The sequence below is a fragment of the Natator depressus genome, chromosome 6 (genome assembly GCF_965152275.1).
Source record: "Natator depressus isolate rNatDep1 chromosome 6, rNatDep2.hap1, whole genome shotgun sequence".
In the NCBI taxonomy this organism is placed as follows: Eukaryota; Metazoa; Chordata; order Testudines; family Cheloniidae; genus Natator; species Natator depressus.
Genome location: NC_134239.1, coordinates 112,282,125 through 112,301,368, shown reverse-complemented (window position 1 = coordinate 112,301,368; position 19,244 = coordinate 112,282,125). Strand labels below are relative to the sequence as shown.

The 19,244-nt window shown below is 40.5% G+C and overlaps 1 protein-coding gene across 1 annotated transcript in view; it reads right to left on the bottom strand.

The window, feature by feature from the left end:
• Window positions 1-2,780: 2,780 nt before the first annotated feature.
• Window positions 2,781-19,244, bottom strand: part of TDRD9 (tudor domain containing 9) — a 136,420-nt gene continuing 119,956 nt past the window's right edge. The window contains exons 30-36 of the mRNA XM_074956329.1: window positions 15,777-15,847; window positions 15,251-15,360; window positions 14,964-15,060; window positions 12,587-12,725; window positions 11,819-11,937; window positions 4,794-4,866; window positions 2,781-2,882 (exon numbers count right to left, since the gene is read on the bottom strand). Coding sequence (XP_074812430.1) covers window positions 2,781-2,882; window positions 4,794-4,866; window positions 11,819-11,937; window positions 12,587-12,725; window positions 14,964-15,060; window positions 15,251-15,360; window positions 15,777-15,847 — 711 coding nt within the window. The remainder of the gene's footprint in view (window positions 2,883-4,793; window positions 4,867-11,818; window positions 11,938-12,586; window positions 12,726-14,963; window positions 15,061-15,250; window positions 15,361-15,776; window positions 15,848-19,244) is intronic.

Here is a 19,244-nt window from a genome sequence, read left to right as displayed (position 1 = left end):
GACCTTTCAGTGTGTGGTTTCACAATACGGGGAGCTCCTGGTACCATTGATGCCCTCTTTTCAAGTTCCAGATGCACCCATTCTAAGACGTGGCATCTCAGCAGTGCTGGAGGAAGGTGCGAAGCGGGTTTCCTTTTAGAGGATTTATGTGGAGATTTGTCACTCTTCTTGTGTGGGTGTTTGTCCTGGTCTTCCTTGCGTTTCCAATTTAAGGAGTCCCTGTGTTTGGTGGAAGACTCCGAACCACTGGTAATGGATGCCGGTGGGGTGCTGTCTGGGGGCTCTAGATGGGTGGAAGGGAAGCAGGAGGACTCAGGATGTGAATAGGGTTCATAGGGCGCTCCATGAAGTACCTCCGGAGCCTGAATTCATGAGATTGCCTGGTATGTGCAGGGAAAGCACGGCAGATGCTGCATCTCAAGGGAATGTATACTTCCCTGAGGCAATATAAGCAGGTCTCATGTGGGTTGCTCACCAGGAAGAATGAAGGCAGACCAGGCAAGGCTTAAAACCTGGAACTTTGGGTAAAATAAGTGCCTGAAATGGGGGGGTTCTCTCCACCCCCAAACTCCCCCACCAACTAACTAACTAGCACTAAAAGCTAAACTGTAAACTTTTTACAATATTTACAAATTTGATGTAGCAGAATACTGAAGAGAGGAAATAGACGCAGGAGGTTCCATCCTAGGCTGCAAATGACAGAAAAGAAACTGAAGAGGTGGTCAGTCCATGCCACCTTTATCTCCTTGGTTGGGAGCACGAGAAGGTGCAGGGATGGACCAACAGACACTGCTATTGAAGAATTTCCAGTCCCAGGCACTCAGAACACTTGCACATCCACAATGAATAACTAAAGGGACCAGCAAGCAAAGAAAGGAAAATTCTCTTATAATTCTGCTTCTCTGAAGATATCTTGCAGGCAGCTCACTCTGGGTCCTAGCTCCTTTGTACGAGACTGGCAAAACATTCCTTGTTTTAAAACTTTTTGAACTTCAGGTATACTGGTCGTGAGATAAGAGTGCAAGTCCAGATTCAATTCCTCTTGACCACAGTAAGCAAAAGAGCTTGTACATGAGCTACTGAAGTTAGTGGGAAGAAAACCTTCCACCAGAGTACTGAATTGCGCCTGAAGACAGAAATATCTGAGTAGTATTGGCACTGCTGATCATGTAAAAGTCTACTAAACAAGTCTCCAGCGACATTCCAAAACATTGCATATATTTGAAGATAATCATTTCATTAGACTCAGGCTGGGATATTTTGAGAGCCTAAGTGAATACGTGAATAAGGCACCCTACTGAACGTCCTTTAGCCAGTTTCAAAATCTCAACTTCACTGTTAAGAAGAATCAAAAGTATCTTACTATTTATATCCAAAATTTCTGACATTATAGAGTACTCTGTCCTGCAGAAGCTCTCACCAGTAACATCACAAAGTGAGGATACATCTACCTGTACCATTCTCATTCCCCTGCTGACACTTCAATAATCTCTAATTGTGATTACTAGATGTAATATACTTTTAATCAGCACACTGTGCATTTTAATTCAACGCAGAAGTGCTGTGGTCTGAGCCACCCAGCAAGAAATGCAAGTTAGTGTTATTAAACACAGCTGGTTTCAGAATTTTGTCAACTTTTTTTTTTTAAAATGCCCTTGAAAGGGGAGCAAAGGAAAGTGATGGTTACACTAGGTCATTGCAATTGTCTATTATATGGATGTTTCCCTTGACTCACAGTATCACTAAAATTACTGTTCTTTTAAGATTTCTTCACTTTAGCTTTGTTTCTCCGAGCTGCTAGCCTCTTTACAGTGATTGGCACTGCCACCTACTGCTTTAACACAATTAAACTACTTTAAAAATACCTGTTGTATATTATGAATCTAGTGGAACACCAACAGTCATTAAATTCAATTTTTATTAACCAGGTTTGTGAAGAGGAAGGGGAAAGACACCATATCTTATTTCCAATTGTGTGTTTTATTCTGAAGCTAGCAGCCTCATATTTTGAGGGGTAAAGACCTTGTGTTTTAGGGGACAGGAAAAAAGAGTGGAGGAACAGTGAATCAGAGGTTCAAAAAGATTTTCCCTCCACCTATGAAAAAAATATGTACTTATGACTTATGTTTTGTGTCAAAAGTGTACCGTGCAAGTGATTATATCCAGCATGAGATCTTTAATTATATACTATAGCTAAATCTGTACAAAAATATGCCTTGAAGTCACCAGTACATAAACTAAAATATCAGTGTCAATTAACTTTTTAATTACGCAAATTAGCAAATTTGCTTTAAAGATTTATTATTCAAACACCAGTAACAAACAAACAAAACATAAAATTCAACATGCAACTCAATATATTTTATCTCAAAGACAAAAAAATCGTATTCATCTTTCACTGTTGTATACTTTAGTGAAAGAGCTAAACAACTCAGACTGTATCTATTTTCTCCCCTTTGGTTTATTGGGTGCTTTTTGAAAAGTTGTCTCAGAAACATTATTAAAAGAAAAAGAGCCTCTTGCTCTAAACAAATCTGTTCTATGAAAGGTATTTTCTGTATGTGTGTACCTTGATTCTTAATCTTTGGGAGAAAAGGCCATAATGCATTTTTTTAATCTTATTAACACACCCACTAGGACACTCCAAACTGAATACTACCGTCGTCTTTAGGATCAGAGGGATGTGGAGCCATCCTTTAAGGATCATACAGAAAACAGCAATAAAATTAAACTAAAAACTGGCTTTAACCTTTCTTTCTTTTAAGGATTTATAGAAATATTTAAGTATTTAACACAACCAGCTTATGTAGCTGGTAAAGAAAAGTGTTCTTTCCTCTTTCATTCTCCCTTTCAGACTGGTCGATGATCAGTTTTGAATCCACCTGATGAAAAGAAGCAAAATTACAATGGTAGAAAGATGTAAGTTCATACGTTCTTACTCTGCAAACACAAGATTTTTCCCCCCACTATCTTGTTTTCAAATAACTTTTTGATTGTTCCAAATCATAGGAACTTCTCAAATTGTGTATGGCATGCTGACAAATTAGATAAATATTACCATAAAAACCCAAACTCACATCATGGGATGCCTGCGTCAGAATTCTCCGTTTCAGGTCCACAGGCTTTACTTATCAAGTGGATAACTAATAATATAAGCATTTTGTAATTATATAAAATAAGATGACCTGGACCCTCAGAATTCAAATACACCTTGACATGTTGCTATATGGCTTACACACCAACTTGCTTTTAAGAAAAATTAAAAACAATGTAGATGAACAAAAGGTTATACTAGCATGTTCATTGCCCTATATAATTATGGCCTGCTATTCTTCGTACTGCAGTTAAAAAAAAAAAATCTGTGAGTTGCTGTTCTTTGAATTATCAGGTCAAAATGAACACTCATGTACATGTGCATACTGTGAGAGGAATCAGTATAGAGCACTGCTTTAGCACTGCTTATATTCCATGAAATAAGGATCAGCCATAGATTTTTTTCAGCTCCTTAGACAGTTTAGAAGGGAAAGGAGAATGTATGTCTGTTAAAGGTAACACAGCACTGTGGGGTTTTAAGAGCATCTAAAAAAATATTAAGTGGAGTTTTCCCTGAGAGAGAGAGATGGCATAATAGCATATTTTGACACTGAGGACAGCTACTGAAATTTGAAAAATGAGTAGCAAGCACTACTTCTGCTTATGCAAGGTATAAAAGGTAGCAATATGCATACTCTGTACTAGAGCTGCAGAGGACAGATATTTTCTGTCCATTTACACTCCTATAACATCAGTATAGGACAACCTTACAGCAAAATTAAAAGAAAATAAACACTCCCCATAGTGAACTGTGAAGAGGATGAGCATATTTGCCCTCTGTGCTCATCCCATCTTCTCAGACTTTCCTTTCAAGAAGAGACCTAAGCCCCTCACTTACCCATCTCAGAAAAGCACCCAGCTCCCTCCACCCCCAAAGACACGATACCCACTGGCCTGCCTCGTTCCTGCTGGTTCACTGACCACTAAGCTAGCCATGAACCAAATGTGGTGGGAATCTGGTTGCATGGGTAGACCCACTGAGGAAGTCAGGAAAGATTTCTAACAGACTAGCAGGGCAGACTAGGACTTACTCCAAACAAAAACCCTACTTCTGAGCTGCAGGAAACTCTTTGAAATCTCCAGACTACTACCTCCCTATGTGCCCCTAAAACCAGCAGGTTTCCTGAAAGTATAAAAAGGAAATCCTGTTATACAACAATGGCCAGCAATAAAATCCAGCATATACTGTGGTGAGCTAACAATTCCAAAACAAGTAACATAAATCACCAGTCACCAACTTTCCTTTCCTTTTGTTAATTTTATGCTATTTGATGGGAAATACCAAAAGGTTAATTTATAAAGGGGAGAAAAAATTGAGACAGTAATAAAATTTTTATCGTACTGAGCAGCAATCGATAAATGACAACTCCCTGCCAGAAACCATCCTTCACTGCAAATTTCTGAAGAGTTTTGTTTGGAAATAATGAATATTGGGGGTCAAAAAATTAAACAGGAACCATTACAAGAGCCAGATGGAGTGTATGGATCTGTCCATGCACATCAAATCCAAACCGACAATATTTGTACTGTTATCCAAATCATCTCTGCTCATGAAGTTAACAGATATCGAATGAATACACAGACAAAAACCATCTTAATTGTGACCATCAGATCCGACCTAATGTAAGTCTCCAGATATGAAGGAATATTGTAATAACGCATTCCCATTTGCTTAGTTTTTTAGAAAATTGTAACCTTACCTGATTCCAATCATATGGTTTCCCATACCACTTGGAAGCAATTACTTGTCGAGGTTTTGATTTGCAGATTAAACTGAAATTTCATAAAAACATCTTTAAGAAACCCAATGGTATATAGTTAACTCTAAACACCTAATGAAATATTTGAAAATTTATTACATTACTGTGCTGGATGAAATGTTAACATTTTCATCAAAAACAATGAGGAGTACTTGTGGCACCTTAGACACTAACAAATGTATTTGAGCATAAGCTTTCATGGGCTAAAACCCACTTCATTGGATGCATGCAATGGAAAATACAGGAGGAAGATAGGTAGATAGATATACATACAAACACATACACACACACACAGAGAACATGAAAAAATGGGTGTTGCCATACACACTATAACGAGAGTTATATTAAGAGAGAGATCAATTAAGGTGAGCTGTTATCAGCAGGAGAAAAAAACCTTCGCCTTAATTGATCACTCTCGTTATAGTGTGTATGGCAACACCCATTTTTTCATGGGGTGTGTGTGTGTGCGCGTGCGTGCACCTATATCTTCCTACTGTATTTTCCACTGCATGCATCTGATGAAGTGGGTTTTAGCCCACAAAAGCTTATGCTCAAATAAATTTGTTAGTCTGTATCAGTAAAAAGAATGAGAAGTCCTTGTGGCACCTTAGAGACTAACGAATTTATTTGAGCATAAGCTTTCGTGGGCTAAAACCCACTTCATCAGATGCATGCAGTGGAAGATACAGTACGAAGATATAGATATACACACACACACCCCCCATGAAAAAATGGGTGTTGCCATACACACTATAATGAGAGTGATCAATTAAGGTGAAGGTTTTTTCTCCTACAGATAACAGCTCACCTAAATTGATCTCTCTCTTAATATAACTCTCGTTCTAGTGTGTATGGCAACATCCATTTTTTCATGTTCTCTCTGTGTCTGTGTGTGTATATCTATCTATCATCCTACTGTATTTTCCACTGCATGCATCCAATGAAGTGGGTTTTAGCCCACAAAAGCTTATGCTCAAATACATTTGTTAGTCTCTAAGGTGCTACAAGGACTCCTCATTCTTTTTGCTGATACAGATTAACACGGCTACCACTCTGAAACCTAACATTTTCATGTTAGCCTAATTTGCTCATTTATCTCATACTATATCTCTCCAGTGTGAGAAGTCACCGATAAAGTCATGCCCTAGCAAAACTGTTTGTTTTAAAACTGTATTCTGAGAGAAAAAATATTTGGTATAAGTTGTCTATTTGACAAAGTGCTACAATTTGCAAATGTCATTTATTCCATACATTTATGTATGCTTATTCATTTGGATCTAGTTTAGCTATTTTTAGATCATTTTGTTTTCCGTAACAACTCAATTATTATAGATTGCCTGTATGCCCCAGTTATTTCCTCAAGCTGTGTGAAGTACAACAATGATACATTTTAATTAATTCTGTCTAGATGTGTTTTTCAAATACACATTGTACTGTTAAGTAGTGGTGACATCTTGTAACTACAGTTAATTTAAAAAAAGTGTAAAGGGGAAACCATGAAAGACTTAGCCTGAATAGTTTTATGCATGTAGTGTCTTTTCAGCAAGGCATTTTTTTCAGTGCATTAAACAAAAAAAAAAAAAAAAAAAATCAGAAAACAACTGAAACACAGGAGGAGAAAGATTTTATATAGGGAGAAAAATAAGATAAACAATGCAACAGTATGCTAGCAGATGGTCTCTTCCTTCAAAATCAGAGTATGCTCAGCTTCTGATACTTGGGGGGTGAGAGGGAAGTAAGATGTAAATTTACTTCTGAAATTCTGTTTCTGGATACTGTGTTTAGAGCCCTACAAAATTCACGGTCCATTTTGGTCAATTTCACAGACCCAGGGTTTTAAAAATCAATAATTTCATGATTTCAGCTATTTCAATCTAAAAACTTTCACAGTGTTGTCATTGTAGGAGTCTTGACCAGCCACCCAGCTCTGAAGGCAGCAGCACAGAAGTAAGTGTGACATGGTATGGTATTGCCACCCTTACGTCTGCGCTGCTGCTGGTAGGGTGCTGCCTTCAGAGTTGGGTGCCCGGCCAACAGTCACTGCTCTCCAGCTGCCGAGCTCTGAAGGCAGTGCAGAAGTAAGAGTGGCAATACTGCAACCTCCTAAAATAACCTTAAGACACCCCCCCCCCCGCAACTCCCTTTTGGGCAGGACCCCCAATTTGAGAAACTCTGATCTCCCCCCATGAAATCTGGAAAACATAGGGTAAAAGCACACAAAAGACCAGATTTCATGGCGGGAGACCAGATTTCATTGTCTGTGATGCGTTTTTCATGGCCATGAATTTGGTAGGGCCCTAACTATGATCCACAAATCTTAAGACCAGGATAACTAAGCTTTTGGATCTTAACACTATTTCTTGTATGGCAAGAGATTTATCATCAGAACAATTTTCTACAGAGATGAAGGAAGTATGGGACAAGACTTAACTTTTATCAAAGAACTTCAGCATTTTTGTCTTGTAGGGTAATGTTTTAGATTCTGGTCCTTTTAACAAAGTTATTTTTATTTGGACAGATTTTTCTTTACATGGTATAAGAATATTTTAGATGAACCACTAACTAATGAACCTCAGGCATGTATTAATCAGTACTACTGAATATCATGACTTGTCCTATTAATTTATTTTTTTTAAGTTTTGTAAATACTGGGAAAAATCACAGACTGGCATTTCAAAGGTTTTGGGGTAGGCAAAAGCAGGCACGAAGAGGGTGGAAATAAGGGAAAGAGACAGAATGAAGGAAGACAGCGAATGGAAAAGTGACAGCTGTGTGAATGGAGGCAGACACAAGTTTGTAGAGGTTTAGAGCTAACAAAGAAGAGCTGTGGGGATAAGCAATAAATTTAAGTGCAAGACCTGGGACGGATAGCTCAGCGGTTTGAGCATTGGCCTGCTAAACCCAGGGTTGTGAGTTCAATCCTTGAGGGGGCCATTTGGGATCGGGGGCAAAAATTGGGATTGGTCCTGCTTTGAGCAGGGTGTTGGACTAGGTGACCTCCTGAGGTCCCTTCCAACCCAGATATTCTATGATTCTATTCTAAAAAGGGATTGTGGGTTAAAGTGTTATAGTCTCAAATTCCGTATCAAATATGCTCTGTTTAAAAAGACAATGTTTTTGTAAATGCTAGCCTTGCAAACCCGACAGTCCAGCTGGATTCATCCCTCTGCAGGCCAAGTTCTGCCCTCTACATCTATATAACTGGACTATTTTCAAATGATTAGTCTTGCAGTTGTAAATTCATAAATCATTATTTTGATGAATGAGAATGAACAAAATCCAGTTTCATTTCTCTTAGCTGTATTTGGCTTTGCAGTATTAACAGGAGTAAAATCCAGTAGAAACTTAGACTGATTTTTAGAGCAGCTTTTGGTTTCATTGTGAGGTACTCTGCATTTCTGAAAGTAATACAATTATTACAATTATTAAAATTATTAGATAGGACTCTGAATACTGGGAGAAAATCTGTTGAGGAAGAAGGTGCCATTTTCAGTCATTTTTTCAGATTGAAATCACATTTTAAAGAGGAAAGATATTGGTAAAGACTCAATTATATTCTATTTATTCTTTATATTGGTCAAGCCAGAGTAAATTTAGCACCAAAATGAGATTTTACTTGGTTTTGTCTGTAAATACAGGAGCCTTACAAAATGGTTCTTACTCATTCCCAAGGGGAAAAATTTTGACAGGTCAGTAAATTGTTGTTTCCTTCCACCTGCCTTTTACTACGGTAAGTGGAGGCAAGTAGATTTTGTGATTAAGCCAGTAATTTTCATGACTTTTGCCAGTATGATTAAAAACACCATGCTCTGTGCTTCTGAAGATATACCAGATGTGTAGGTATAACTGCATTAAAAGCACAGATTATGTCTTTGTTTGCTCGAGTCCTAGCTAATATGGCATAAACTCAAGAAGGTACATTTCTTAGCTATGTAACCCCAAAGCAGCAATTTGCTGCATAACTCAAGTCACTCAAGTTTACTCTTACATTGGCACGTGTGTCAAATTCTTCCAAGAACACTTCTTTCTAGCCTCTGGAATTTTGCCAACTGTTCTGCAGGTCTCAAAATAGGAGGTTGCCCTGTAAAGTCTCTGCCTGGTGCGCCTGCCAGGAAGTGCACCTGTACAATATGCCTCAGAAGTGCAACAATTATGAAGCTGTATCTTAGCTGTTTGGCTTGAGACACAAAAGCACTGTGGGACAGGACACTAAGGGCTGCCATGTCACAGACAACAGTGGCTGCTTAGCTTCACCAGAAGACAGTGACAGGTGCTGGATGCTGCCTAAGACAAACACACTTCCAGTATAAACACTGAACTCTGTGTCACAATCAACTGACTGACAGGTCCGTTGCACAGATCCTTACAGTTGGCTACTCCAGCCTCTTTTCAGTCTCTGAAAAGTGCTGATGCCCTAAAGAATTCTTGCTACATGGCCCTCCAGAGCCTGTGGATATGGGGAAAGCAGTGGATGTGATATATCTTGACTTTAGTAAAGCTTTTGATACGGTCTCCCACAGTATTCTTGCCATCAAGTTAAAAAAGTATGGATTGGATGAATGGACTACAAGGTGGATAGAAAGCTGGCTAGATTGTCAGGCTCAACGGGTAGTGATCAACAGCTCGATGTCTAGTTGGCAGCCAGTATCAAGCGGAGTGCCCCATGGGGTCGGTTTTGTTCAACATCTTTATTAATGATCTGGATGATGGGATGGATTGCACCCTCAGCGAGTTCACAGATGACAATAAGCTGGGGGGAGAGGTAGATATGCTTGAGGGTAGGGATAGGGTACAGAGTGACCTTGACAAATTGGAAGATTGGGGCCAAAAGAAATCTGATGAGGTCCAACAAGGTCAAGTGGAGAGTCCTGCACTTAGGACGGAAGAATCCCATGCACTGTTACAGGCTGGGGACCGACTGGCTAAGTAGCAGTTCTGCAGAAAAGGACCTAGGGATTACAGTGGATGAGAAGCTGGATATGAGTCAACAGTGTGCCCTTGTTGCCAAGGAGGCTAATGGTATATTGGGCTGCATTAGTAGGAGCATTACCAGCAGATAGGGGGGAATAATTACTTCCCTCCATTCGACACTGGTGAGGTCACATCTGGAGTACTGCGTCCAGTTTTGGGCCCTGCACTACAGAAAGGATGTGGACAAATTGGAGAGTGTCCAGCGGAGGGCAACAAAAATGATTAGGGGGCTAGGGCACATGACTTACGAGGAGAGGCTGAACGGAACTGGGCTTGTTTAGTCTGCAGAAGAGAAGAGTGAGGGTGGATTTGATAGCAGCCTTCAACTACCTGAAGTGGGGTTCCAAAGAGGATGGAGCTTGGCTGTTCTGTGGTGGCAGATGACAGAACAAGGAGCAACGGTTTCAAGTTGCAGTGGGGGAGGTCTAGGTTGGATATAGGAAACACTATTTCACTAGGAGGGTGGCAAAGCACTGGAACGGGTTACCTAGGGAGGTGGTGGAATCTCCATCCTTAGAGGTTTTTAAGGCCCGGCTTGACAAAGCCCTGGCTGGGATGATTTAGTTGGTGTTGGTCCTGCCTTGAGCAGGGGGTTGGACTAGATGATCTCCCGAGGTCTCTTCCAACCCTAATCTTCTATGATTCTAAAACCTGACCTCCGTTATTTACTAATCTACTTCACTCAAGATGTGTGGAGTGGATTTAAAGTTGGGGTGGACAAGTTAGTGCTCACATACATGAAAGAAGTTGAGACAGTAACCACTGGCAAATCATATATTTGAATTGAGCAAGTACATCAAAGAAGGGAGTCACAGAAACTGCCCATATCAATTCTCTCTATATTCTATGTGACAGCAACCACTGTTTCCCTATTGCATTTTGCACTGGGGAACTCCACTTAAAGCTTCTCCTCCATCTTGACATGAAGCTGCATCATGAAATTGCCCCCACCTCAATGCACAGTTGCTTCGGGAAGGTATTTCCTTCTGGCAAACAGCCTAGCATCTTTCCTAGGTATGAAGGTACCATTGGAAACCTTGTGTAATAGTTAGTGCATGACTGCAAAAGAGGGTTGCTGGATGGCCGTTGCAAACAATTGCATTTGGATCAGTTTCATCACACAGATGTATACAGAGATTAAAAGGTTTATTAAAGGTTTAGGTATAGCACAAAGATGCCTACCCTACATTCACAGAGACAGACAGGCTTGCTCAAAGCTTCAAGGACACTTAGCAGCTACATAGTTTAGAGAATTGCCATAGTGACTCTTCATACTGGGGCTGGCTCCGTAGAAAGCTTTAGGAGACAGATAAACTGCGAGCTGCACTGATGCTAGATACCCCAAGTACTCTGCACTATATTGGTATCAGTTCCTTTGATTTGGTCATAAGAATCAAGGAAGGGTTGCTGGAAAGAGGCAGATGGCCTCAGTAACTATATTACTTTCTCTTGGGACAGATGCAACAAGGTAGGGTAAGGGAAGGAGAATTCTAGCAATTATCTCTGCTAACACCTCCTCTTGGCACAGATTTGATGAGGGAGAGACAGCAGTGTGCACACCTCAGATGTAATCTGGAAGCAAAAGTCGCCAAGAGATTCCATCACAGGGGGAGAGGAAGAAACTCTCTAGGTTCTGAAGCCATGCGAGTTCCTGTCAGTCAGTCTCTAGAACAGGGAACTATATCCTGAGGAACAGGTTTTCCTCTTTAGTTTTTATGATTCTATTAACTGTTAGGCTTTCCTGTTGACCTAGTGTTACAGTACCAGTAAAATTATAAATAATGGAAACAGTAAGTCTAAAGCCTATATTAAAATGCTGAAAATAATTAATATTTTGAAAGCAAAAGCTCAAACTAGTGAATTTACTGCTTTAGAAACAAGCAAAGTAAATCAAGATGGCTAGTACCAGACAAAAGCGTGAAAACAAATGTGGATTCTGCTTTGCTATAAACTAAGAAAACAAACAAAATTCTCACCAAGAAAAGTAGTCTTACCCTAAAAGTTTCTCACGAGCATTCTCTTGCAGCTGTGCAATTCTCTCTTGCCCAAAATACCTTGGGCCATTTGGGCCATCACAAACCAGTTTGTTAATGGCCGTTCTTAGGATGTTTATCTGTGAATATTTCAATGATAAATGATAATGAGCAGCCCAAAGAACATCTCCAGTTTAAATTCAGATTAGGGATATGTGTGTGTGCGTGCATGCCTATGTCTGTCTGTCTAGAATGGTTTAGTTAACACTGAAAGTTCATTTTTATATCAACATTAGCGAAGACATCTGAGAAAAGCTACATATACAATTTTATAAAAGAATGTCTAATATTTTATGACTAAGTGGATTTTATGACTAAATGGCATTATTTTATACCAAAAATATAATTAAAAGGTTTAAATATCACACAGAAAAACAAAAAACCCATCTTGCATAGGAGTTTGATTAGCACAGAATTGTATTTGCTTCGTCATTGGCTTAATAATATACAACTGTCTACAAAGATGATAATGTACTGTATTCAATATTTGACTTTGTTCAATAAAGTTTAATGAAACCACCTCAGGGTTTTTAAACTTAGTTTCTGACACACAAGAGCAGTTCAAGGTTATAAACAGGCAATTTCACTAAAAAAATAAGACAACTTTAAAATTCTGCCAAAGGTTGCTAGACTTCAAGTAATACAATTGCAAGAGCTAACAATTTCTGACATCTGCTAGATTCCAGACATGCACTACTACAATGAAAATAATCCATATGCATGTTTTACCTCTACTATGTCATCCACGCCAAACTGCACATCAAATGCCAGCTCCATGTCATGTTCTGGAAGCAGTGGGGTTCCAAGACTCTGATTCCACCCCAAACCACAAAGAACACCAGTAAAACTCCTTCCAGTTTTATCAACCCTAAACAAAATGAAAACTTGAACTGGAATTTTGGAAAGATGAAATTGAAGAAAACAAAGCAACTTCATCTGGAATTTAATTTACACCCCACATTAATATGAAGATAGATGCTCAGATTATATCTATTCTGCAATAGCACTTTCAGAGCCATCCAGCACAAACGCTTTGTCAGCCTAGGATCTGATCTTGTGCTATTTAAGAACACAAGAATGTAAGCATAGCTATATTGGATCAGACCAATGGTCCATCTAGCCCAGTGTTCTATCTTCTGACAGTGACCACTGCCACATCCTTCAGAAGGGAATGAACAGAACAAGGCAATTTCAAACGGTCCATTCCCATCGTCCATAGAATCATAGAATATCAGGGTTGGAAGGGACCTCAGGAGGTCATCTAGTCCAACCCCCTGCTCAAAGCAGGACCAACACCAACTAAATCATCCCAGCCAGGGCTTTGTCAAGCCTGACCTTAAAAACCTCAAAGGAAGGAGATTCCACCACCTCCCTAGGTAACGCATTCCAGTGTTTCACCACCCTCCTAGTGAAAAAGTTTTTCCTAATATCCAACCTAAATCTCCCCCACTGCAACTTAAGACCATTACTCCTTGTTCTGTCATCTGCTACCACTGAGAACAGTCTAGAGCCATCCTCTTTGGAACCCCCTTTCAGGTAGTTGAAAGTCCAGTCCCAGCTTTGGCCAGTTGGAAACTTAGGGACACCCAGAGCATGGGTTTGCATCCCTGACCACTGTGGCTAATAGGCATTGAGCCCTAAACTCCATGAATTTATCTAATTCTTTTTTTAAAACCCAGTTATATGCTTTGCCTGCCCATTATCCCATGGCAATGAGTTCCACAGGTTGACTGGGCATTGTGTGAAGAAGTACTTCCTCATGTTTGTTTTAAACATGCTGTCTACTAACTTCATCAGGTGACTCCTAGTTCTTTTATTATGTGAAGGAGTAAATAACATTTCCCCATTCACTTTCTTCATACCATTCATGATTTTTCGACCTCTATCATATCCCACCCCCCTCATCATCTTTCTTTCTAAACTGAACAGTCTCAGTCTTTTTAATCTCTCCTCACATGGAAGCTGTTCCATATTCCTAATCATTTTCATTGCCCTCCTCTGCACTTTTTCCAATTCTAACAGATCTTTTTTTGAGATGGGACAACCAGAACGGCATGCCGTGTGGGTATACCATGGATTTATGTAGTGAAATTATATTTTCTGTTTTATTTACGATCCCTTTCCTAATGGTTTCTAATTTTATTTATTTGATTTTATATAATTTTTTTTAAAAGAGGTTCTATCCATGGCTCTAGGTATCCCTGACTATAATGGCCCTCACTTGGGGTTTGGCTGGGAAGCATGGCCTAGGGGTCAAGGCTGCAACCCATGACTGGCAGGGGAGTTGTTGGTAGCAAAGCCCGGGCCCTCCTACTCCATCAGGCTCTGACGCAGGATCCTTTAGGCTACCAGTGGTCTGGCAACCGAGGCTGCTTAAGGCTGTCATCCCTGGGCCACTTCCTATCTCCACCCTGGTCAGCTTAGTCCAAGGCTTTCCCTAGCTGGGTGAGTCCAAATCAAGAAAATAAAAGGAGATTACCAATGTCGAAGGTCTACATCCCCCTCTGATTGCTTCTGGGGTGGGTCCTCCTTTCCCTCCTGAAGGGCTCCTTTTGGGCAGTTGGGTCTGAGACATCAGCCTTCTCTCTGCTCTGTGCTGCTGAAACTGTGGGCTGCAGGTCTGCTCTGTTCCAGGTCTGCCCCCAAATGAGCTGTTTCCCTGTCTTCTAATTCCTCCAACAGAAGGAGCATTTGCTGCGGGGGGGGGGGGGGTGCGCGGCAGGCTGGGCCCAAAATAATCACTTAACCACTTGTTGCTCAGTGTGGGGTTTGTACACCCCATCACACTGACACAGGTGAAACTAATAAATTTAATAGCAACTTAGTCCCTCAAAAGCCCCTAAAACACACAAAACCCCCGTTGCCCAGGCAGATCTAAGACTGGTACTGTTCCTCCTCCTCTTAGAGTTGCAGCAACATCTCAGGAACTTACACAAGTTTTCATGAGGGCAAACTCTGGAATCCCAAATTCATATATACATCCAATATTGTCAACTTAGCAATATAATATGCAACTGCCTGTAAGGGATGGAAGAAACAAGAGAAGTGTAGAAAGATGGTAGAGAACACACCATTCTGCTATTCCACTTAAAAAATGCATATATACCTGAGTTCTATAACAGGAGCAAATAACATACTGAGGAGTGCTGGTAGCCCAGGAATAGGAGGAATCAGAGATGTTTCTCTTAACAACATTGTAGTTCCTATTACAAAAAATAAAAATTGATAATTAACAGAAGGTCTTGACAGCACAACCAACCTCTAAGCAGTTGGTAGACAGAATTTCAGGGACAGATAAAATTTAGTTCTATGGCTATTCATATGGACAATGCTAAGCAGTTAAAGAAAAGAAAGGGAGAAAAATAAGGAACACAAGTATATATTTAGAATTACCAGTTGCATTTACTGATACAGAAGCAGCAACCAACATTTTCTGAAATGGATCCTCAGGAGTATTATTGATAATTACAGAGTTTATACTTTCCTTTTCTATCCAGATACATCTAGGAAAAAATGACAAAATATATTAACTGGCAATAAGAAAGAAAAGTCAGTAGAAATGTGTATCTACAAATCCTTTTAAAGATATGAATCAGCCGTAAGTGTGCAAAGTCAATCAAACTCACTCTAGTTAATGAGTCAAGTTTTGAATGAATCCAGGCTCCCAGCCTTGTATTCTAGATATTAAATACAATTTCTGTGCACATTAGAACTGCGTCAATAAACTCTCCCATTCTTCTCAGAACTTTTAACATTATGTATGTTTGTTTTTTTTACTTCAACAGAGTTCCATAGTATTTAAGCATAACAGTGAATTAATAAAAAAATTAAAGATGTGAAAATGTGTATTCCAGTAACTTTTATATCAATACAATGACCTACGGTTTGCCTGCCATTCACAACAAAAGCTTTATCATACCTGAATCTGGAAATTTGGGTCATGCTGTGACACTTCAACTCATAAGGATTGAAGGGGCCATGAAGTGTTGCCTTTGAAACAAGACAATTCAAGTAAGTTTCAGTTTTTAGATGAAAATAAATAAAAAATAATATTTATTGAGCATATACTAACATCCAATGTTTTCAAACCTGGGTGCCTAAAGTTAAGTTCCTAAATTTATATCTAGGCACCTAAATAAAAATTACTCTTTTCACAGGAGCTGAGCAATCACAGTTTCTCAGTAACTTCAGTAGGAGCTGGAGTTCCATACCACCTCTGAAAATAAGGCCATCTATATTTAAGTGTCTAGGTTCCCAATCTTGTAGACACTACGCACATGCTTAACTTTTTGCATGAAAGTAGTCCCATTGAGTTCTATGGGGCCACTCATTTGTGTGAATTGAACATGTATATGGGTGTTGGGAAGACTGAAATATAAATCAGGAGTCTAACTTCTGACTCCAGATTTGAAATTTTTATATATATATATATACACACACATACACACATATACATATACACACACACACACACAATAAAAATAAAAGTGAGGATTAACTCACAACAGAGTACAGTACATGACACTTTTACATAATGATCAATACTCACGGTTTAGTTATGGCTATGCTTTCTTATGAGATGCAACCAAATTAACAGTTTTGAGTTTGCCTGGGCCATCTACTGCATCACCAACAGCAATTTGTGTGCTGCAGTAACTTTGTATCACCAGATCTATATTCATCTACTTAGTAGGAAACCAAGGGCAGAACCTATTTTCCATATGTATTTACATTCAATTTATCAGAAACAAATGTACCACAGCATTTGCTTTAGGATGCGTGTGTGCCCACGCTCTCTCGACTGGAGAATGCATAGCGGTGTCCATGGGCCTGTGTCTGCATAGAGGAGCACCTCGTGCCTCCAAACAAGGATATGTAAGGAGGTGCAGACCCGCCGCTCCTCAGTTCCTTCTCACTACAAAGCAGAGCCTCCACAGCTCAGGGGAAGGAGGGCGGGAGGTGGAGCACCCATTGGAACAAGACTTCCTGAATAACTCAAGTTACTGTAAGGTAAGTAACCTTTCCTTCTTCTTCAAGTATGTGTCCCTGTTGGTGCTGCATGATAGGAAACTCCCAAGCAGTAACTCAGTGAGGGAGGTGGGTGTGGAGGAGGTAAGTCCAAGATGGTTTGGAGGTCTGAGTCACCAAAGTAGTATCATCTTTGGAAGAAAATGTAATGCTTGACAAAGGTATGAATGGAAGATCATATTGCAATCCTACAAATTTCTGTTATGGGAACATCCTTCAAAAGAGCTCTAGATGTGGACTGAGCTCTAGTGGAATGTGCCAACAGCATGAGGGTGGTGCATCCCAGCTGATCCACAGCAGGTTAAGACACAACCAAAAACCCATTTGGACAGTCTTTGAGTGAAAATAGGTTGATCCTTCATCCTTTCTGCAAATGATACAAATAACCTAGGAGTGGCCTATAAGGTCTTAGTCCTGTCAAGGTAGAAGGCAAGGGCCCTTCCGAAATCTCGTGTATGTACGCTGTCTCCTCCTTGGAGGTATGAAGTTTTGGGTAGAACATTGGCAGGCAAATCTCTTGACTTAAATATTCCCAAGAAATCTTTAGGAGGAAGCAAGGATAGGGATGCAGTAGAACTGGTGGTATATGGGGGTCAGCCACAACAGTACCAAGCTCTCCCATTCATCTAGCTGAAGTGAAGGCTATGAGGAACGGAGTCCTGAGGGAGAGATGGACAAAAGAATAAGTAGCCATTGTTTCAAATGGAGATTTCTTCAGAGCACTGAGAACCAAACCGAGGTCCCATTGGAGGGCCTGGTTCCGTATGGGTGGAAGAAAACAAGATGTATAAGCCCTTGAGGACTCTAGTTATACTAGGGTGGGCAAAGACTGAGAAGCCTTTGATGGCTGTTATAGTGGCCAGATGTACTCTGACTGAGCTCATTGACTGACCTTTTGTCTAAGTCCAACAGATAGTCCACGATTTTGGAGAGTGAAACCTCTGAGGCTTGGGGAGAATGGAGAGAACATCAAGAGTGGACAAGTTTCCACTTCTGAAGGTAAGTTTTGTGAGTACAAGGTTTCCTGCTAGATAGGAGAACTGACTGGACCTAACCCAAACAGGTTAATTTCATGCTCAATAACCAGCTAGGAACCATGCTCAAAGATTCAAAGATGAGAGGTAGGGAGGGGTCAGGGTTCCCAAGTTCCGTGACAGGAGATCCTTCCTAAGAGGAAGTTGAAGAAGTGTTGCCATGGAGAGGTGGAGCTAGTTCTATTACCACACTTATCTTGGTCAGGATGGCACTATGAGGATAACCCTTGCTCTTTCCTGATGCAGTTTAAATGAAGTCTTGAGAATCACAGGTAGAAGTGGGTAAGCAATATAGAATATTTGGCTTCGGTGTTCTCAGGGCACCACCCAACAGCGTTGAAGCCATATCCTCCCTTGCAGCAGAAAAAGACAACATTTCACATTGTTTGGGGTGGCACTGAGATCTGCTTCTGGGGCTCCCCAAGCCTGACAGATGTCATGGGAGACAGTTGAACTTCCATTCATGGACCTGAAGGAAGCATTCGCTCAGGAAGTCTGCAATAGCCTTCTGTTGGTCTGGAAGACAGATAGCAGGGATTTCTATTTGACAGAAAATGCACCAGTTCCACAGCCTTAATGACTCTGTGGATTAGGTACTCCTGGGGGAATTCTGTGCCAAAAAATTTAAAATTTTGCACACTAACTTAAAATTCTGCAAAATCCTGCATATTTTATTTGTCAAAATAACACCATATAATCACTCCACTTTCAATTATTTTGATAACTTATTGCAAAATACCTGCCAACAACTATGTCAACAATACACACAACAACAAAAGAGATTCCCCCAGGAATAGAGTTAAAGAAAAGACAGTTAGCTTTTCTGTAACTGGTGTTCTTCAAGATGTGTTGCTCATGTCTATTCCACAATAGGTGTGTGTGCTTGCCACGTGCACCGGTGCCGGAAGTTTTTCCCCTACCAGTACCCGTGGGGGGAGCACCCCCCCCCCACGACCCCGCCTGGCGCGGTATAAGGAGCGCTGCACTCCCCCCACCCTCAGTTCCTTCTTGCCAGACAACTCCGACAGAGGGGAAGAAGGGTGGGATGTGGAATAGACATGAGCAACCCATCTTGAAGAACACCAGTTACGGAAAAGGTAACTGTCTTTTCTTCTTCGAGTGATTGCTCATGTGTATTCCACAACAGGTGATTCCAAGCTATATCTGTTGGAGGTTGGGTAGGAGTTCACAAGTTCTCGGGACGGAATACTGCCCTGCCGAACCCAGCATCATATCTGGCCTGGGAGACTATCACATAGCACAAGGTGAACGTGTGAACTGAAGACCACGTGGTGGCCCTACAAATGTCCTGGATGGGGACATGG